This window comes from Varanus komodoensis, unplaced genomic scaffold, assembly GCF_004798865.1.
Source record: "Varanus komodoensis strain SLA01 unplaced genomic scaffold, ASM479886v1 scaffold46_3, whole genome shotgun sequence".
NCBI lineage: Eukaryota > Metazoa > Chordata > Lepidosauria > Squamata > Varanidae > Varanus > Varanus komodoensis.
The window spans coordinates 1,225,603-1,247,095 of record NW_025336044.1 but is presented as its reverse complement, the minus strand read 5'-3'; the positions used below and the strand labels follow the sequence as shown (position 1 = coordinate 1,247,095).

General features: G+C 52.0%; 1 protein-coding gene across 3 annotated transcripts; it reads left to right on the top strand.

The window, feature by feature from the left end:
* The first annotated feature begins 408 nt into the window (after window positions 1-408).
* Window positions 409-19,963, top strand: ANKDD1A (ankyrin repeat and death domain containing 1A). 3 transcript variants are annotated; one of them, XM_044445046.1, is made up of 15 exons: window positions 409-495; window positions 4,027-4,130; window positions 4,528-4,626; window positions 5,310-5,408; window positions 8,155-8,259; window positions 9,679-9,777; window positions 10,606-10,704; window positions 12,508-12,606; window positions 12,739-12,837; window positions 13,584-13,682; window positions 14,176-14,274; window positions 15,611-15,706; window positions 17,076-17,277; window positions 18,136-18,267; window positions 19,718-19,963. In XM_044445046.1, exons 1-15 carry the CDS (start codon window positions 462-464, stop codon window positions 19,777-19,779), a joined length of 1,527 nt encoding a protein of 508 aa, XP_044300981.1. In that variant the 5' UTR covers window positions 409-461; the 3' UTR covers window positions 19,780-19,963. The 3 variants fall into 3 exon arrangements, 2 of the variants coding, with proteins under 2 accessions (XP_044300981.1, XP_044300980.1); XR_006416169.1 differs by lacking the exon at window positions 17,076-17,277; XM_044445045.1 differs by lacking the exons at window positions 17,076-17,277; window positions 19,718-19,963 and having other exon boundaries at window positions 18,136-18,297.
* The last annotated feature ends 1,530 nt before the right edge of the window (window positions 19,964-21,493 follow it).

Here is a 21,493-nt window from a genome sequence, read left to right as displayed (position 1 = left end):
TTTGTGTCCCACCTGGGTATCCGCGGCCATCTCCGTGTGCCACGCGCCCGGGGAAGCGCCTCGCGACACGGCGGACCCCCGACAGCCCCGGATCGCCCCCGGTGCGGAGCCTCGCCCCCCGCCCCGCGTTTGGAGCCCCGCGTCCTGCCCGCAGCCGGTGCCCCTCCAGGCGGCGGCGTGTGCGCAGCTGCGCCCTTACGCAAACGCGGCGGGGTCTCCAAGCGGGCGCGGTGCTGGGCAATGGCTCCGAGGCTATTTTTAGCAAATTTCCCACAAGCCCGGCCTGGAAGAGGAGGAGGAGGAGGAGGAGGGCGGAGGGAAAACGCGGCGGCGGCGGAGCAGGCGATGGTGGGGTGACTGGGCACGCTCCCCGCCGCAGCCTGCCTGCCTGCCTGCCTGCCTGTTCGGGTCACCGCCCCGTCCCGGCAAAGATGCTCCGTCGGTGAGAGGCGGCGGAGAGCATGGAGGACGACCTGGCTTCCGAGGACGATACGCGTAAGAGGGGGGAGCCCGCCCACGGAGGACAGGGAGGGGTGGGAAGACCCCCCCCCCCCGGGAGCTGCGCTGGGGCGCGTTCCCGGCGCCTGCCAAGTCTGCCCCGAGGCGCTTCCAGTCCGCGGTGTGCGCGTGGGCAGATCGGGGCTTCCCTCGGCTTCGCCGGGAGCCTCGCTCGTGCCCGAGGCTTCCCGTGGGGGCGAGGGGTGTATGCGCGTTGCGAAGAGCGAGCAGCGCGCAGGCGAAAGCGTTGGGGAGGGGCTGCAGGCCAGGCCAGGCCAGGAGGGAGGGAGGGTCGGGGACCTGCGCCCCCCTCATGTTTCTCTGCCCCTTAGTTTTGTTCTGAGGGGGAAATTTTTTTACAGACAGTTCACGCACACTTCGCAGCGATGTCTCTGAAAGTTTTTGCCCCCGCCCCACTCTTCGGCCACCTCGCGGGCTTCTAGGCTGGCCCCGGGTCTCCCCCCGACGCCCCTCGCTCGTTCCACCGCCAGGAAAGTAGCTGGAAGCTTCCCCCGCCGCCCGCAGGCAGTGAGGGCGCACCAGTCCAACAAGTGTCTGCAGGGAGCAGCTTCCAGGTGTTCCCAGCTTCACCTCGATTTCCTTCAGCACGGGGAATGCTCAGGAATACTGAGAGCCTTGGGTTGGGGGGGGGGGGGGTCTGGAGGGCATCTGCATCTGCAATGATGGCAGAGGTGAGCAGAAAGCAACCCTCCAGGTGTTGGGATTTCAGCTCCCAGAAAACACCTGGAAAGCCCACCTGGCTTTGGACTTCACCAGGGTGACTCAATGGCAAAAGATGGTGCATCTCAGGCCTCCTTCTCAGGGTGCAGGACAACTTTGCACACTCTTTGAGCCCGAATTTTGATTTCCACAGCTTTCTCCTTTCGTTTTGAACTTGTACTCTGAGAATGTGGAGCTTTGCTGGGCTCTTACACAGATTCAGGACTAGGGAGTGAATCTACTCACCCAACAAGTTTGGGTCCAGGTAGATGAACCGCTGAGGGTACAGTCTCATGCCTCTTTGGACCACGTGGCAGGCTGGCTGCAGACGTTCCCAGCTGCAGGACTTTTTCCAGCCTGGACCTGCATCGGATTCCACCTGGATGTGTGCTGCATTTGATGCTGGGTATTAGAATGGCAGTGAAGTGGTACTTTTTGAAAGTCAGATCCTGAAGATGAAGCTCAAATACTTTGGCCACCTAACGAGAAGGAAGGACTCACTAGAGAAGCCCCTGATGCTGGGAATGATGGAAGGCAAAAGGAGAAGGGGGCGGCAGAGGATGAGGTGGCTGGATGGGGTCACTGGGGCGGTGAGGGTGGGCTTGGGGGGACTCCGAGGAGGACAGGAGAGCCTGGGGGAAATGCTGTCCATGGGGTTGTGAAGAGTCGAACACAACTTAGCAACTAAACAAAACAATATGAAGCAAAAAAGAAGTAGTTCCTGGGTGGGCAGGGGGATTGACCCCTTTCCTCCCTCTGAAGCAATTCACCATTTTCAGATTCTCATCAGGGCCATGAAAAGGGGGGGGGGGTAATCTCCCTCCCCCCACTCCTGGCAGGCTGCAGTCCCAGCCCTGGCTGTCCATTCTGATCTAGGCATCATCTGGCTAGATCCCTTGACTTCAGTGGAACCTAAGTTAGCTGTGGCTAAGAAGTCCCATTGATTTTAATGGCTCTGCTCTAAGTCTGTGTAGATTTACACACATGCACACACTGCCCCACAACTACCATTTAAATAGCAAATATCAAATACGTAAATGTGTATGTGCCATTATCATTTTGGCTGGCTTGGTCTTTAGCTACACAGAGCACTGCAATATGTTTAGGCATTGGTGGGGAAGGATGTATTCACGAGAACACTCAAATCAGGCAAGACTAGCTCACATTTTCACTGTATGTGAAAATCTCTGGGATCCAAATAAAATCAGAAGGTTCCTGATTCTGCTTGGAGTATTCCTGGTTTTATGCTTGTGGTATTTTGTGCATCACTTTGAACCACTCCTTTTTTGAAGAGGAAAAGCAGAGTATAAATCTCTTGTGTGAAAGACATACAAGTGAGTGTTTTCCCCCTCTCTTTAATTCCTCTCTGCCCTTACCCTGTCTGCTTTAGAAATTCTGTCAATGTGAATTTAAATCCCATGGATTGAAATTGTAGAAATTCAGTCCCATTGACTGAATTTCTACCAGCCCTGCAGCTGGTTTAAAAACAAAACCTTCACAGTAATCTTGTCCAGGAAGTAAAAGTAGAAAAAAACCTGTTCTGCTATGTGAATCTACTCAGATCCCTGCTTTATCATTCCACGTGATTATCTTTATGGCCAGTGCTGTTTATGCTAGACAAAGTTCATGACGCTATATAAGTATTTCCCTCCGAAGGTGTCAGTTGTGGAAATAATGCTCTACCAATAAACAGGAAGCAGCGATAGCCTGGGGTCTCTACCCCTGGCCAGCCTGGCCACGCTCCCCACTGGCCCAGCTTTTCATTTCTTGGTTTGGAGTGCTTTTAATGCAACAAATGGGCACGCCAGCTTTCATGGCAGGTTAAGGCGGATCACAGTATGAACCAGTATGATGTAGTGGTTAGACTGGGGAGCCGGGAGATCCGGGTTCCAGTTCGCACGCAGCCATGAAGCTCACTGGGTGACTTTGGACCAGTCGCTCACCCTCAGCCTAACCCACCTGAACACCTGGAGAAGAACCCCTCGGCTTCTCCCATCCGAAGGTGCCGGTTCCCACCTCTTCCTCCTCATCTGCCTGACCTGGGAATGTGCCCCTTTCATTCCCGGCAAGACCTTCCCAAGCGAGGCCGACCTGGCTGCCACGAGTGCTGAGTGCCGGCCATCTACTCTCATTTCTTGGAAGGGTTTCCAAAAGTGGAAGATGGAAGCGTTGGCTCTGCCTGTACCTCTCCTGACTTTACGGTGTCTTTCTGCTAATATCGCTCTTGGAGCTTTACCTCCCAGTGTGCTGACTGTCTGGATCTGCCCAGAAAAGAGGTATGGCTGCTGGCAGAACATTGCTTCCTGGCATGCAGGCTGAAGGAAGAGAACGTACGCAGACATCCAGTCCCTCAGTAACATTGTTTTGGAAACAGATTGCAGGCTGTATCCTTCGGAGTGCAAAAATCCGTTTTCTCCTGGCAGCAGAGATGTTCCGAACAAGCTGTGCTCTCCGCCTGAGCCCAGATTGCATGGAGACGGCGTGGGCATCGCAAGGGAACGGCTAGCACTGGCACCTGCTGCCGTTTCAGTGCCGCCCGCAGGCTCAGAAATGGGTGTTTTGCACACACCCAGTCCAAGCTTTTCATCTACAACAGGCATGGAAGTAACTCCAGGCTGTCTCTGTGCAACCCCATCCATGCCGAAGCTTCTTCGCGCACCCCTGTACAGTCGGAAAAGGCACAGAAAAGGATCAAACAAAAATGATGACGCAAAACTAAAACCAAGGAGCGACACGGTAGAAGTGTGCGAAATTAGCTGTTTGGCACACCGGCATTAATGCGCTGCCATGTTCTCTTCCTCCTCCCAGTGCTTCTTTCGGAAAAGGAGTTCCATGATGCAGCCAGACGAAATGACACGGCGCGCATGGCTGAGCTAATCGAGAGAGGCGTGGACGTCAAAGCCAAGAACAATGTGAGTGCATTTTGACTGGGCTCAGGCAACACCATACCTCTAGTTCAGCAGCTGAATGTGGGTTGCGTGTGGGTTGCCACGGGCTGTCCAAGTGTGGGTTATCGTGTCGTCTGAACCCAACTGAGATGACAAGTCATGGGGAATAAGCGAGTGGTCTGAGTTAGCGGGGCTGTTCTGATGTTCCTGGTTATGCCAGCCCTGCCCCTTGGCAGACGGCTGCCCGAAGCATGTTTCAGAGGGTCGTGGAAGCAAAGGGAGCTCACCTTGGTGCTCTCACAGCAAGTGTCCCTGCAGACCACTTCTCTGGCTGAGCAGTTGCCCCACGCCAGGACCTGGAGGAGGCCTGCTCACCTCCCCTTTCCCTGCTTAATCCCTCCCTCCCTTCCTTCCTTTCCAGCTAGACCGGACCGCTCTCCACTGGGCCGCGGGAGCCGGGCACGTGCAGGCGGTGCGGCTCCTCCTGGCACACGATGCCGCCGTGAACGATGAGGATAATGTAAGCCACGGGAGAGCAGAATCTGCATACCGGGTGTCCAGGGCCTTCTCTGCTGTGGCACCCCAGCTTCCAACCTGGCTGCCCAGAGAGGCCTGCCCACCTCAGGGCCTCAGACAGCTCTTTCTTTTATTCCCCAGTACATTTAGATCTCCAATGCAACTGTTTTTACCCTGCTGTGTAACTGTTTTGTTTATGCATGTTTTGTTGACATTGAAGATTGCCCTGTCTTTATTCTTTTAACATTGTGAGCCGCCCTGGAAGTACCGTAAAATGAAGCCGGGGGTCCATACTTCCTGAGCCGCTCCTCCTCCCTAGAGTGGGGGAGGCGATGCCATTCTCGCTGCCTGCCAAGCTGCCCCCGCACCCTTTCTCAAGCAGCTTATTTTTGTCCCAGCCCCGAGGATTGCTGCAAAATGAGCTCCTTTAGTGCCAAAGACTGCAGCTTGGAGGGCATTTATCGCATAGTGGCTCGGACCCCAGTGCTGCTTTGCACGCTTTATTTTGGGCAGTTGACTCCCATGGCAGGTATTTCATGGTGGCGCCCACCTCAAAACTGCCACGTGTGCCCACGGTCCAGAGGGACATCCTACCCCCGCCCAGGAGAATGCCTCCCCAACGTCTGGGGCCCGTGAGGCTGGGCACTGGCTGCCACACGCTCTCCCTTCTGTCTCTTGCCTTCCCAGTTTGGGATGAACGCGCTGCTCTTGTCGGCTTGGTTCGGCCACCTGCGCATCGTTCAGATCCTCGTCAACGCCGGTGCCAAAACCAACTGCGTGAACAAGGTACGCCCCTGTCCTCAGACTCCCGGGTTTAGCAGCTCAGAGTCCTGCTGGCTTTGGCCTGCCACAGCCCTTCGCTGCGTGTCCGGCTGGCTCCCTTTGTGAGCGAAGTCCTTGGAATGCAGGGTGGAGGTGGGTGACTTGGCTCCGGCTCCTGATGCACTCAGTCCAAAGTTCACGTGCGGCTGTGCTAGGAAGCGGCCGTGCGGAAGACGGAAGGCCACCGGTGGAGGTCGCTGTTGTCCAGACACCGCCCAATAGTCTGTGAATGGGGCCAGGAGGGCCTGCTGGACCACACCGGGTCTCCTCCAGTCCCGCGTCTGCTCGTGCTGTGCAACCAGCCCCCCGTCGGATCGTAGGCAGAGCAGGGACCGTGGGGTGCCAAAGAGACGCCCATATTTCTGTTTCTGTTACAGGCCTTTCTGTGTGTGCCTCTAGATCAGGGGTCCTCAAACTATGGCCTGGGGACCAGCTCCAGCCCACCATGCGCATTTGGACCTGCCGCGCACATGCCCACATGCGCGCCCGCCGCCACCCACCTCACCCCGTGCGCGGGGAGGCAGCGGTTCGCTCGCCTGGAGAAAACGATCTCGTGCACCCGCCTTGAGGCACGTGCTGCCCCCGCCTGCGCCTCGCCGCCCCTTGCTGTGCGCGTGCCTCCCCACCTCCCCTCCCCTCCCCTCCCCTCACTGCGTGCCCGCCCCCGCCTCAGCGCTGGCCCACACACCCCACCGGCACCGCCTTTCTGGCCCACGCCCAGCACCAGCGGCTTTCAGCTGGCGCCTTGGAGAAGGAGTTTGAGGACCCCTGCTCTGGACAGATTCATCAGCACAGCCAGATTTCGTGCGAGCGCGTGCCCTCGTTTGTGCCCCCAGTTGTGCACAAGGCCCTTGGGGAATGCTTCTTGAAAAGAACATCCCACCCCCTTTGATGGCAGTCCCCGAGGCCACCCTCACCCTGCCCGGACGCATAGAGTGCCGCTACCAATCTGTGTAAACCGAGGGCAGGAGAGCTGGCACCCTCCCGGTATTTGCAACTAAAACTCCCATCAGCCCAGCCAGCACGCCTGACAGCTGGGCTGAGGGGCTTGTGTTCCAAAACATCTGGGGCAGTCGCCCCGCTACAGACAGTCCTGAACCAGCTGGACCAACGGTGTGAGTGGGCCAGTGCCTCCATTCTTGCATATCTCCATTTAACCTGCCTGTGTAGAGCCCCGCCAAAGGCCTGGCCTAGGCCCAGGCCCAACGCCACACTGGTCAGGGCCTAGGGAGCTTCTGGGATAGCAATGTGGATGGCACTGGCAGGCAGCTACGCGCTCGGCAAAGGTTCCCCCGCACACCAGCGTTCACCGCGGCACGCCAAGCCCGCAGGCACGTGCGCAAAACCGTCTCGGCGTTGGCAGGAGCCGCCCGGGGGTGACGCGTGGCCCAGGCATGCGGAAGCAGCCCGGCAGTGCGGATGCACAGCGCTTCCTGCTGAGCAGCGTGCTTGCTCGTGGGTGTGCCCGTCACCCTTGCACAACAAGCACCCACAGCTGGGTGTGCAAGTCTGCCTTGTTTGGATGGGCAACACCCTTCAAAGGCGGGCGTAAAAGAGGTGTGAACGGGACAGGCGCTTCCTTCAGGAGGGGTTTCCCGCACTCAGATCGGCCCAGGCGGCTGCAGGAAGCAGGAGGACATTTGTGCGAGTCCTGCAGAGAGCAGCTGAACCCACTCGATCGGCTCTGGAATGCGGTTGCGCCAGGATCCAGACCGCAGCAGCTGGCCCCTTTCTGGCGGACTGGGGAGGAAGGGTGTTGCCCCGAGAGAGGCAAGCCGTGACCCAGCCTGGCCGTGGCTTCCACAGGGAGGAGACGAGTCCCTTGGCAAGGGATCCATGTTTGCAGCCCCACCTCTTGCCGTTACCTAGTTGCATAGATGCTCCGCATTCTCATCTTTAAGTCAGTGCCATTCAAGGGGCTGCCTTTGCCCCAGGGCCAATTGCTGACTGCTATTCTGCCCTGCAGTGAGCCCAAGAGGTTTCTTGTCCATGAGGAAACCAGGGCTGGGCACAGGGTTGACAAGAATCTACTGATGGATTCACTGGGTGATGTGCAGAACGTCCGCAAGGTTTTCTGAGGCCCGATTCAAGGGAATGATGGCCCTTGAGCAAGGGAATGATGGCCCTTGCCCTAAATTATGCTGCTGAAATGAGGAAAGCATGCTGGGATGACAGGCAACCAGGACTGGCTGTTTTGCAGGACTGTGAGCTTCGTTCCAGGCTGCTCCTCAAAGCAACTTCCTGGAATGAGAATCATTTAATTCGAAGTACACAAGGTTTGTTGTTGTTCAGTCACACAGTTGTGCCTGACTCCTCATGACCCTATGGACAACTCTTCTCCAGCGAGTCCTTCCTTCTCATTAGGTGCCCAAAGTATTTGAGCTTCAGCTTCAGTATCTGTCCTTTTAAAGAAAGTCAAGGTTGATTTCCTTTAGGACTGACTGATTTGAGCTCTTTGCAGTCCAAGGAACTCAGGAGCCTTCTCCAACACTTCGAAAGTGTCAATCCTTCGGCGCTCAGCCTTCCTTCTGGTCCAACTCTCACAGCCATACGCTACACCTGGAAAACCATAGCCTTGCCTATACAGTGCACGAGGTTCGTACAGGGCTCCAAACAGTTTTCGCTTAAGATGAAGACAAAGACGCTGCTGCCTGCGAAACTGACGTCCGCCCACCCTATGCTAAACTCACAGGACCCCTTTCTTTTCCAGAATGGGCGCGGCCTCTTGCACTGTGCGGCCCAGAGAGGTCACATCAACGTGATCGAGTTTCTCATAGAAGACCTAGAGGATGTGCGGCTGGATAAGAAAGACAAGGTGGGCACAATGCCTCCCGTGCCATGGGGGCGGGTTCGCCAGGCCACCCACCCAGCAGGCCTGGAGTTCATCAGGGAGATGTTTAGGAAGATTTCTGCAGTGACCCTGCCCTTCCTATTGATCTTCGAAGCATAGAATCCTAGAATAGGAGAGTCGGGAGGGACCCTGAAGGCCATCGAGTCCACCCCCTGCTGGTGCAGGACACCACATTACACCCTCCCACTCAGAGGGCTGCCCAGTTTCACCTTGAATGTCTCCAGGGTGGGAGAGCCCCCCACCTCTCCAGGCAGCGGGTCCCACTGCCGTATCGCTCTGACCGTGGGGAAGCTTTTCCTGATGTCCAGCCTGACTCTGGGTTGTCGCAGCTTGAATTGACTATTCCGTGTCCTGCACTCTGGAATCAGTGAGAAGAGACCTTGGCCTTCCTCTTTGTGGCAGCCTTTGAGGGACTTCTAGAGGGACATCATGTCCCCCCTCAGCCTTCCCTCCTCAAGGCTGAACATGCCCAGTTCTCTCAGCCTCTCCTCACAGGGCAGTGTTTCCAAACCCTGGATCATTTCTGTTGCCCTCTGCTGGACCCTTTCTCATTTTCCTGCTTCTCTCAAACCTTGGTGTCCAGAACGGGACACAGTATTCCAGGTGAGGTCTGCCTAGTGAGGAGCATAGGGGAAGTGCTACTTCTTGTGATTTGGAAGTTACACTTCTGTTAGTGCATCCCAAAATAGCATTTGCCCTTTTGGCAGCTGCATCACATCTTGCCCCAAGGAAGCTGAAGGCATGAGAGCGTACCTAGAACCAGCATCCCCAGCATTTGGGGCCTGAGGACACATCGAGCATTTGGAGGCGTGCTGTGGGCACTCCCACAAAATAACTGCCATGGAGGGCTTGTCCATTCACAAAATGGCTGCCCTTTTGAGCATGGCTGGTCGCAAAACATGCATTTCTCAGAAGGTATGTCGTGAGACTAAAAGGAAAGTAACTTTACCAGGAATCTAATCAAGGCAGAGGAAGGGTCTGAGTGCCAAAAGGCCAGACCACCCTTAAGAACCCAAATAAACATGACCATAGAGGACCACCCTTCACTTTGTAACATACCAGCCTCCCAGTCAATTTTTTCATTAAAATATCTTAAGAAATTAAAATCAGGCAGGGAGCGGGCACCAAGCAAGGTGTGTCTTAGAGTACAGGACGGGCCGATGGGCAATCCAGGTCCCAGTCCCTTCCCAGCCATGGAGCTCGCTTGGTGACTGGACCAGTCACAGGCTCCTAGTCCAACCTACCTTGCAGGGTTGTTGTGGGGATAAAATTGGGAGCAAGAGGAGGAGAATGATCTAAGCCGTCTTGTGTTCCTTGAGAGGAAAAAAGGCAGGCTAGAAATATAACAACGGTTTAGCCCATTTACTCTTTCTCTCTTTAAAGATGGAGAGAACTGCATTTCATTTGGCTGCAGAGAATGGACAGCTGGAGGTGGTGAAGTTCCTGATTTTGGCTGGCTGCAAATGCAGCATCAAGGACAAGGTGGGTCAAGGGACTGGCGTCGAGCATGCCGTGTTCAAGGCTCTGCTGCACCCGTCCCTCTTAATCCCGCTGTCGGTGGAAAGAATAGCAGCACTAATCGGAGATCAAGGGGGAATGTTCCCCAGGGAACCCACACGAGTAAATACCCAGCGCCATGTAATAAGCATAATATGATTCGTAGTTTTTTAAAAAAAAATAGGTCTGGATCTAGAGCTTCCGTAAAATAATGCAATTGCTCGTAAGTCATGGGAATCAACAATGCACCAGAACACAGCATATAAAAGCTACAGAGACGGTGTGCAACCGCACTGACTTTCTAGCAAGTATGTATATTTATTACTGTGCCTTTGCTATTTCTAAGTCAGTGAGGTACAGCTGAAAGTCTTGTGGGTGAGAATGTGAACAGTTGTTTGCCAGTTACAGAAAGAAAGTATTGTTCACTCTCTGTGCTTCTGTTTCACATGAAAAGATAACGGCTCTGAGCTGAACAGCTCCTGGACTGATGAATAACTTAGCCAACATTTTGCAGACCTGCTTAGACCTCTCCCACTTGTGAGCATATGTCAGTTTTCACTCAGTTGAGGAGCGGGAGGTCGAAATGCAAATGCGGCATATGCAATTCGCACCTCATTGCTGAGGCCATGGTCAAGCCCTTGCTTTTGTAAGCACTCTTTTCCAGATGGTTAGGTTGTGCTGATCCCACTGTCAGCAGAGGGTTCAGCAGACTGGCCCGCAGTTTCTTAGTGCTTTAGAAAGACCCCCCCCCCGGTCCCCCCAAGGTTTGTTCTCCTTTCTTCTCACCTTGGTACATCTTGCATTGATTTGCAGGACAAGAACACGGCAATGCATTTAGCTGCCAAGAACGGGCATGCAGAGGTGCTGCAGAAGCTTATAGAAGCTGGCATGAGCCTTGATGAGAAGAACAGGGTGAGTAAATGACGTCCGAAGGAGGAGTCTCCTCTTGCGACCACCCACTGCAAGCACAGGCCCAGCTTTTTAACAATGTAAGCCTGCCTTCTCCCACCTGGCGTCCTCTAGATGTGTTGGACTACAGTGTCCATCATTCCCATTTGGGCTGGGGAAGAATGACTTCAGCCACCGAATGGCCAGGGCAGGTCACCACGTGGGCCCGTTCCCCTTGCCGTGCAAGACCCCCGCATGCAACGGCTCCGGACTCCCCGCGTCCCCTCTGCGGAGCCCTGGGCCCCGGCTCCCGAAGGGCGCTTGTGAGAAATGGGGCGGGGGAAGTGGGGTGGGAGACACGCGGAGGGGGCTGCTCTCCTCCCGTGGCGGAGGGGTCATCCCACGAAGCGACTGGGGAGAGATTCGGGGCAGGCCAAAGGAGGGCTCCGGCGCACAGCCCGTGGCAGGTCGCGTCGGCCACCACCTTGGCGCCCCGGAAAGGGGGTGGAAGCCATCCACGCACTGCTTCAGCCACCCGGGGGGCTGCCTGGCGGCGGAGTGCTGTGGCGCTCCCGTCTCGCCGGATCTTTTTTGAGCTGATCAGGAGAGCTGCTCCATCATTACTCCAAACCCACCTTTTAGTTTCCCTGTTTACGGTCTTGCCTCGGTTGCAGCGAAGCCCCAAGTATGTGCAGCCATATCCATCTCATGTAATTTTTTATTCTTCTGTGCGTTGTTTGATACCTTGCTTTTCCTTTCCTTCTGCTTCATCTTGTATATCACGCCATCACATGATAAGATCCACAGGGCCTTGGCTTCTTTTTTGTATAAAATATTATTTATTTATTTAAAACTTTTCTATAGCATTCTTCTACTTAATCTTGTATATTCCACCATCACAGTTTAGATAATAAAATCCACAGGGCTTTGGCTTCTTTTTAAATATTTTTATATAAAATGTTTGTTTAAAACTTTTCCATACCTTCCCTTACCAAAGACTCAGGATGGTTTAACAATACAAAATGTAAAATAAAGCACAGCATCCTAAAATTTCAACTAACAATAAAACCCAATTAAAACATGTGGTTTTAACATTAAAAAATAAATGCTCAGTTTGGTAGCAGCACCCATGAGAAGTACACAGTCTTGCCTCTAATCCACATTTGTTACAGACATGGCCCACTTTTCCGCCAAAGAGCACACGGGCTCATAATCATTCCTAATCCACCCCTGACCGTATCCTCACAACAATCCTGTGATTGTTAGTTTAAATGCTGTGGAGCTTCATTAATAATAGCATTACATGATGCTTATACTCTTTGCAAGGAACTCAAGGCGGCTTGCAAGAATGCTCCTCCACTTTATGTTCAGAACAACAACCCTGCGAGGTGGGTCGGGCTGTCAGTCACCCAGTAAAGAGAGGACTTCGATGCCATGTGAGGACTAGAATCTTGGTATTCTGCATCCCTGTCCAACCCTCTCAGAACTACACTAAGCCGAGAACAGGGACAGGGAATCTTCAGCCTTCCATATATTGTTGGGTTGTATCTCCCGTCATTCCTGACCATGGGCATATTGGCTGGGGCTGATGGGTTCCCTTGCCCGGAGAGTGATGACTATCCAAGACTTGCAAAATGCCTAAAACGTTCTAAGCACTGGACTTGCATTGTGGAAGATGTACGCGAGACAAAAAGAAAATGGCGCAGGGAGGGGAGGATCAGACGGTCCCGGAGCATCCGCCTGTCTGCAGGTGGACGGGCCTCTCCTGCCTGTGACAACTGCCCCCCAGAGCACAGCAGGGGTGCTCATGACCCGCTCCCTTGCCAGGAGGGGCTGACTGCGCTGCACCTGGCTGCCGAGGGAGGCCACCACGGATGCCTGAGGCTGCTGCTCGAGGCCGGCTGCGATGTCCGTGCCCAAACCCAGGTGAGCCGGTCCCGCCGGAAGGTGATCTCCACCTCAGCTGAGAAACGGGGTGGCCAGGAGGAGGTCGAGCAGCCACGGGGCACTGATTTGGCCGGGTGCTTCAAGGCGTCTTGCAATGTGTCTCTTGCCCAGAAAAAGATGACTTGTCTTCATTACGCCGCGCTGAATGGCTTCGAGGACGCGGCCAGAATGCTCATTGCCGCGGGAGTCCAGACAGACGCCCTGAATTTCGTAAGTGTCTCCCTTCGACAGGCCGTGCCTTGCGCCTCTGGAGGGAAGGGAGAGCGTGTCCGTGTGTCGGGCACTTCCTTGCTGCCGCTCCTCTTGCCGTCTTCCTCGCAGCTGAATACGTCTGCAGGGCCCTGCAGCCAAAGCTCTGGCTGCTTCGTGCACACCAGAAAGTGAAACCCCAGCTCCCTTCCCACAAATAACCACAGGGCCCAATGGCACACGAGGCAGGCACATTTCTGAAGCTAAACAGGTTCAAGTTGGGCTGGTGCCTGGATGGGAGACCTCAGGGGAAATGCACGTGCATCTCACATTCCACGAGAGATGAAAGCAGGGCTGGGGGGAATATGAATGGGCTACAGGGACCGGGAAGGCCTCGAACGCAGTGGCAGGGAGCTGGCTTTGCATGCGGAAGGCGGCAGCAGCCCATTCGTGGCACCCTCTGTGTCAAAGGCTGGGCAAGATCGTGGCCTAAGAGCGAGGAGGAGACCAAGGGGTGGGAAAGATGAACACCTGCCATCTGTCCCTTTGTTGACCGCTCTCTGCCTCTGCTCTCAGCCCTAAAGCATGCCCCTTTCTGGTACCCATGGTCTAACTCTTCTTTCCAAATCCCACGAGTCAGGGCAGGGGTGTGATGAAAACCTCACCTTGGAAGCATCTTTGCATGCAGAGACGGCTTCCATGGTAGCAGTACGGAAGCCGACCTGCCCTTTCGGTTCTCTGCACAACAATGATGCTTCTTTCCACAGCAAAACGCCTCAGCTATGCACATCGCGGTGCTACAGAACCATCCAGCCCTCGTTAGGCTCCTAATCGATGCCGAATGTGACTTGGACATCCTTGATAACGTAAGGAGTTTCACTGGGGTTCTCAGAATTTAATACATACCACCAATGGCTAATTATTAGAGATACAGTGCAATCCATGCAGGCATTTTACATTGCTAAGGGCCTTGTAAGAGGATTTAAAAGTCTCTGAAAGAATGCCTTACTAAAGGAATTTCAAGACAAATCTTGGATTATGTGCTATAGATGGTTTAATGAAATGAGAAGTTGGGTCAAAGGGAGATACGCGCTCCTGGGTAGTAATCCTAGGAAAAGTAAAACTGCCAGGAACAAGATTCCGCCTTGGAGCACGGGAAGGACCACGAGCCCCATTCCGTTCTGGTGCTAAGGCCTGTGTAATAGGCACGTGCCTCTTTGTGTGGTCTCAGCCGGTGGGTCCTGGAGTTCCAGTGAAAGAAACGAGCGGATTCTGCAAGCCAAGGCTTCTCTCCCATTGTGCAATCGGCCCTTCCCTCGACTTGTTCCAACTAGCTTAACCTCCACTGTTTGTGCCCAGAGACAGCAGAGTCCTCTCCATATCGCTGCCGAACATGGGAGACAAGAAATTGCTGAGATGATCCTAATCGCCGGTGTAAACTTGAAACTGACGGACAAGGCAAGTTTCTGACATCCAGCCAGGGAAGAACTTCTAGCAGGAGACTTGACCTGGTTTTCTGCCTCCCCTTCCTGCCAGCCACAAGGAGAGGTGTCTGGAATAAGGGGGCACGTGGGTGTCTGCAGGGGGGTTTCCGTGATTCAGAGCAGGCAAACAGAGCCAGCAGAGTTCGTCACCAAGAGCTAAGCAAGTGTGGTTATTCATTTATTTATTTTTGCATGTGTATGCCACCCACTAATCCAGATGGATTCTCTAGGCAGCTTACAGTTAAATACTACTAAATAATACTACAATAAAATCAAATAAAATCACAATTAAAGGAGATCACACAGTGATACCAGTAAGCACTAACAAATTCAAGGCTGTCCTTGAAAATATTCAGAAAAAAGAAATGTCTTTGCCTGGCACAAGATTAATAAACACAAGATTGGCACCAGGACAACTTTTTTGGGGAGCCTGTTCCACAAGGGGTCGTCACTGAGAAGGCCCTCCTTTTACTTACTGACCCTTTATCTTCTTAAGGGGCAGCTCTTTTAGAAGGACCTCTTGCCTAGACCTTAATGGGTGGATAGGTATAACTGGGAAGTTCCAGAAGTCTGGATCCATCCTCTCGTCTTTAAGCAGGATAGAGGTGATTAACAAAACAGACAGGAAGTCCCGGTTCACGGACTCAGATTGGCTCATCACTCAATTGGGCAGGACTCTTGGCTGTCCCCAAATATCTGGACTGACTCGGTGGTGTTGGAAGGGGAGGAGGTGGTGGAGAAGTTTTGATGGTGCCATTTGTGACGGCCCCTTCCGTGCAGATGCCACGGCTTGCTCCGCTCCGTATCGGCGTCGGTGGACACATCAGAGTGCCTGGTGATCCGCAGGATTCAAGAGCTTAGGCTGCATTTGGGGGACACGGACGAAGGGGCGGATCGGGGAAGTGAGGGCCGGGTGCTTGCCTTGCATGCACTCAGTCTCGCTTGCAGGAGGGAACAGGAGCAAGGGGTTATGGCAGAGGCTTTGTAGAAGAGGGGGCTTTTGAGAGCCCCCGAAGGATGTCCGAGGGGGCCTCGTGCAGGCGTCCTGCGAGGCAGCTCCAAGCCTCTCGGCTGGCAAGGGAGGAAAGGTGGAGCAGAAGAGTGGGGTCGATGGAGGAGGGCGGGCTTGGAGGGCGATGGCCACCGGAAGGGATGGATCGGGATGTATTTATTTGTTACATTTGGGAGGGGAGAGGATCAGGGCTAGATTAGAGGAAACTGGAAAGATAACCTGAGATAAACACTTGTCTTTTCAATTTTATTTTGCTTCCATGATCATAGTGTTTATTTCCTTCTCTTTTTGGTTACAGCAAGGAAAAACATCCCTAGATATTGCTGCCCGTGGGAACCACATCAACTTAGCCGATATGATCATCAAAGCCGATCGGTTTTACAAGTGGGAAAAGGTACCTGCACCTCCGACTTACTCAGAAAGGCGAGCCATCACACAGTATTCACCAACAATGCTTGCCTGGCATTTCCAGGGCCACTGTCTCTGTAGCTGCTGCTCTCGCCCAGCTGGAACATCGTGCCCCACTGCCATTTTTTAAATTTAAAAAATCTTGGGGAGGAATGGAAAGCAGTCGTTGCAGCAGAATCCCTGGGGTTGTTTGGGATGCTTGTGGGTTCAGATAACACACCTACCCATTGTGGCTTATAAGCCACACTGGCTTGCGAAGCTGTGTGAACCCAGTAAGTGTTGTCAGTGGCAGGTGCTGCAAAGCAGAGGCCTGTTTGATTCAGAAAAGCCTTACGTGGAGGGTAGAGATGAGGAATGTGCTGTTGACAGAAAGGGGGAATGGGGTGGAAGCGATGGTGTGAACGTGCTATTCATTCATTCATTCATTCATTCATTCATTCATGCCGTCCCAATACTAAAAGTCTCTGGATGGCTTACAAAAACCAAAAAGCAAAGCAAGCATATACAACTATCAACACACAGCACACTGCATCTGATAAATGGTGATAAAAACAAGGATAAAACCAATTAACTGTTAAAATGTTGGGAAAATAAGAGGGTAAACATTGACTAGGTAAATGTTACAAGGAAGGTTGCAGGCAGTTGGGCTCAAGAAAGGAGGGGTAAAACAGCAATCTGGGAAGAGGCCTGGAACATGCCTCCCACTGAGAGGAGTGGAGAGGGGGGCCGTGGTGAAGTGGCAGAGGTCTGAGGACGGAGGGGCTGCCCGGAGATGCGCAAAGGCGGGCCAGAGAAGAGTGGGGCCGCAGGAGACCTCCGCCACAACAGAGGCAGTGCCTGCTGGAGCGGGGTGAGCAACCTTCAGCTTCGTGGCCTCTGCGCTTGTCTTTCACTAGAACTCCTTGGCCCCCCAGCTGGCGCATGGTGCAAGGCAGCTAGATGTAGAGATTTGTGAGGCCAGCGATTTCTTCTGGCAGCTGCACACACAAGGCCACTGCTGGCTACTCCAGGCTTTCTTGATTTCAGCCAGATGCCTCAGGTTGTGCTGGGAGGGGAGGAGTCACTCGCTTGTTGCTGCTGTTAAACGACTAAGTCAGAGATCCTTGCTGATCTACTGCCCATGTATCGCCAGTAAATCTGAATCTGCCTTCCCTTTCGCCCGGTAGAAACAGGTGAAGGTGTGGAGTTGGGAATTGTTGTCTCGGAGGTGGTTCGTGACACATGGAGTGGGTGTGGGTGGAGCTGTGGCAGCAAAGAACCCACGCACAGCCTGGGGCCCACTCTTTCCCAGATGCAGTTCGGACCACAAAGGCCTTTCTCTCTTTGTGGCTTAAAACTGCTTGATGTTTTTACAGGATAATTTGAACAGTGACTCCGACTCCTGGGTAGCCAAGCACTTAACCTTCAGGCAGGACCACCGGCTGGAGACTCAGCACATCCGCTCGGTCCTGTGGCGGCTCGCCACCAAATACCTCAAACCCAGCGAGTGGAAGAAGCTAGCACATTACTGGAAATTCACCGAGGGACATATCAGAGCGATTGAACACCAGTGGGCGGGTGAGGCCGAGGCACACGCCGTTTCGCACTGATGATCTCTAACCAGATCATCTGCAAACGGGAAGAACTGCAAAAACGAGCCAGTGCCTAGACTTGGCCCCGCACTTACGGAGACTTGTTCTGAAGGTGGAAAGCAAGGCCATTTCACCCAGCCAGTTCAGATGACCTTACAGGCTGACCCAGCAATGGCTCTGGGCTCAGGATTTGCATAATACTGGTGCAGTCGACTGATTTTTCCTAAAAGTGTGCCATTAAAGGAATCCTACTTCGCAGCCTGGCCCAGGGCCCTTTTTAACAGATTCTTTTAAGGAAAAGATAGTAGACTGTTTGAGCACTGTATGATAAAACTCATTCATAATGCAGTACTGATTTCGACAATGCTAAAATAGAATACAAAGGTTGGCTAGAGATAAACAAAAACAAAAAAGGCCAAACAGATTTCAACAAACGATCCATGTTTTATCTTGTGTTGTGAATCACCCAGAGGTGCTGTGGCACACAAATGTTTTAAATAAACAAAATAAATAAAAATCAGTGGCCTAAAAAAGTCATTTAGCCTAAACTCTGATTTGACTGGAAGATTCAATACATCTATTTACTCAATGTAAAAGTTATTATTTATTCAGTATTAAAGTACTTAAGGAGGTTAACTACAGCTGACGACCTGTCAGAGCTATCTTTCTCTTCCACTTTTCTGGAACAATTCCAAGGTCACGTGTCCAAAGAGGTGTATTTTTTCCTTAATTTTTCGTTGCTGAAAACGTTAAAAGCAGCTGGTCATCCCCGTCAATGCACTCATAACCCCAACCACTATCACATCCCCACAAAGCAACATTTCATTCTGCTTTTATTTTTCAGGTGGCAAAAGCTACAGGGAGCACGGCCACAGGGTCTTGCTGATCTGGCTCCATGGTGTGATCATGGCAGGCGAAAACCCTGTCAAAGGACTCTACGAAGGCCTGGTCGGCATTGGGAGGCGCGATCTGGCAGGTGAGGCAATTCCTTGGACTCCCGTCTCGCTTTGGACATTAGCTTTCTCCTGTATATACAGGCCGACTGTCCAGGTAGTTTGTGACGGTTACGTTGCCCATCTAGCCCAGTGTGGGATAAATGGAAGCTGACAGATCTGCTGTGCGAACTAGTGGGATGGTGAGGGTGCTGGACTGGGGCCCGGGCTCTGCTCCCCATTACGGCCCAACCTTCCCTGGGGGACTGGGCCAGTCAGAGATGTTTAGTCTATCTAACTTAGCTCCCAGGGCTACTGGTGTGAGGAGAAAATGGAGCTAGGGAAGGTGCCTTGGGTTCCTCTCAAGGAAAAAGGCAGGATATAAATGTGATCACCTTTAAAATCGAGGCACACTTCAGTCCCACTGACTGTGATGTTTCCAAAGTGACACAGGTTCACATCGTGGCAAGACTTACTGTGTGCCTTTGGAAAAACCCTTGGACTCTTCGGTTGGTCCAAAATGTAGGAACAAATCTGGATCACTAGTGCTACTTGTGACTGATTAAACCCTAAACGGCCAGGTCCCAGAAGATGTGAGAACTCCCACGATCCTGACACTTGCCTTCTACCTGCTTAGGCCTTCCTTCAGCTCCTCATTCCACCTGAGGACTAGTTCTGTGTCCTTTGGAACTTTCTTTCCTGGGAAATTTTGTATTTTATATTGTTATTTTTTACATTTTAACTTAATGTTTGTATTCTACAAACATTTTAATTTAATGTTATAATTTAATGTTTGTATATTTTTTAACTTAATGTTGTAAGCCGCCCCGAGGCTTCGGCGAATGGGGCGGCATAAAAATGTTTTAATAAATAAATAAATCCACACTGATAGCATTTAAAAGGCACCCAGGAAAGAGAATTATTTCTTCATTAATTTGTTCAGCTCCAGAACCTATTTCTAGGTACCATGTTATTTTTAAACATGATCTCCTTGCAAGTAATGTAACTCGCTTTGGACATGGTTTTAGCAGTAGTGGACTTGGTATATTGTGACAAATCAGCTGGAACTGTGGGGCCTAATATAAGCTGTCTTAAGCTCCCCACATAGGCAATCTAAGCAAAGAGAAGCCTCAGTCGACCAGGAAAAGCCTGTTGCATTCCGGATGTCGTATGTCACACGGCTCCTGCCCTTTGACATTCATGCAACGAGCAGGGTGTCTGAAAAGAGGTACCTACTCACAGAAGTCAGATCCCTTGCATGCACCCCACCCCCATGCACAGAAGTAGGCACCCCTTCCCAGATACTGGGCCAGGTCCCACCAGGGCTCGTTTAAGCCATGGATGCATTGCAAATGTGCCAGCAGCCATTCCAAGCCAGGGGGTTGCCATGACTTGCAAGAATTTAAACCTGCTCTTGGAAAGACCCTTTGCTGAAGCCTGGTCTAACCTGGGTGGCTCTTGAGAAATGTACAGGACCATCTTCTTTTTCAACAGAAAGCATCAGGAAACAGGCAAACGCAGAATCTATGTCTCCAAGGAGGTGTACTGCGATGTGAACGCAAGAGGGAAAAGAAGACGCTGCTGCGTGTGTTAACTTTTGAAAGTTTTACTCAGGACTGGCATCAAGGGGACTGAAGCATTTTTAACTATTGGCCAAAACATTTCTATGACCTCTAAGGGCTTCTTGCCATAGTAAGTGGCAACGTTTTCCACTGACCAAATTGCATAATTTATTCAATGTCAGGTAAATGCAAGTTGCAGAGCAGCTGTTTCTTGTTACAACAATGCATTCTTAAAGAAAAAAAGGAGAAGAAAATACTTGATTTATTATTTCTTCAACATGGCAACTAAGAAAGATGTATATGTCTTATTTTCCAAGCCTGAAGCTAAAGCTGCACTCTTAAGTTTACTTACAAGTAAATTCCATCAAAGAGAATTTATTCTTAAATAACTGTGGTTAGAATATTTATTTATTTATTTATTTATTTATTTAGGAGACTTCTATGCCGCCCCATTTGCCGAAGCCTTTATATTCGCCGAATATAAAGGCCAAACTAGAAAAGATCACTGTAAAGTACAGAATCTGCAGCTTTTCTGTTCTTCTAAATACATTGTGGAAGCACAGCTACAGAAAACATTTGATTTTCATAGAAAATGATTGCACCTCAAGTTTTACCATCCAAGGATGCATTTATACAAGACATTTCATAAGCTCATCTCTTGCCAATCAGGTGCTAGTACTCCATGTTTATTTTCCCAGTGTTACTTGTTTCCATCCTATTAAGTATAGCTTATTTTAAAAAAAACTGTCATGAAGATATACTTTCTCCTATATACCAAGCCACTTTCCCTAACCACATACTCCTTGTGCACACTCTGTGGGATGCTTCGCTTACTCAATTTCTCCCTTTGTCCCACCCACCCCCAAAAAAAGCCCACACAAAAACGACCAGGAATACAATCCAGCTAAGGAAAAACATCCAAGCCCCACTCTGTCCAGTGAGACAGAGCCGGCTAGCGACTTGGCCTTGGCTGGGCTGTGCCCAAGGCTCTGCACTGTCCTTCCCAGGTCCCTTCAATTAAAGTTTGGCTTACTGCAGAGAGAGTTCTCGGAGGTTAGAGCATGCACTCAAGTACAGACTGACCTCCAGGCTTGTCCTGCGTCTCTTGAATGCAACTCTTGAATGGCTCGAAGCATGTGCAATACAAGATGCCACTGCACACCCATCCCAGGGGCGTATTCCCTGCTTGTTTTCAGATACAGGCACACCTGTCCGATGTCACAGGGAGATACAGCTGGCCAGAATATTCCCCACAACATGTGATACAGCATCCGTGCTGAGCCAGGCTCTGTCTCGGTACGAGAACGTCACGTGCCGCATTTTGTGGAGGAGGTGCTCCCTCAGTCCATGTGCAGATTAGCAGGGCTGGGCTGCTTTAGGCTTCCGTGTGGAGGACAAACCATTTATGACCAATACTTTTGCAATCCATGCTGACTACTTGTTTTATACACCTCAGCTATGCGCATGGAGATAAGCTAGAAGGCCGGCCTCTTCTTTACCATATAGGGAGTTACAGATTCACTGCAGGGAAGTGCGCCAACTTTGGAGGCTATACAGGTTGGCGACTCACCTTCAAACCAACAGGGGGATTTCAGTCAACAGGGACAGAACAGCGACTTGTTTGTATCCAACGGCGGTATACTTTTCTTACCTTTGTCATGAACTTTTGTACTGTTGAACCGTGTTGGAGCACCTGATTTTCAAATAA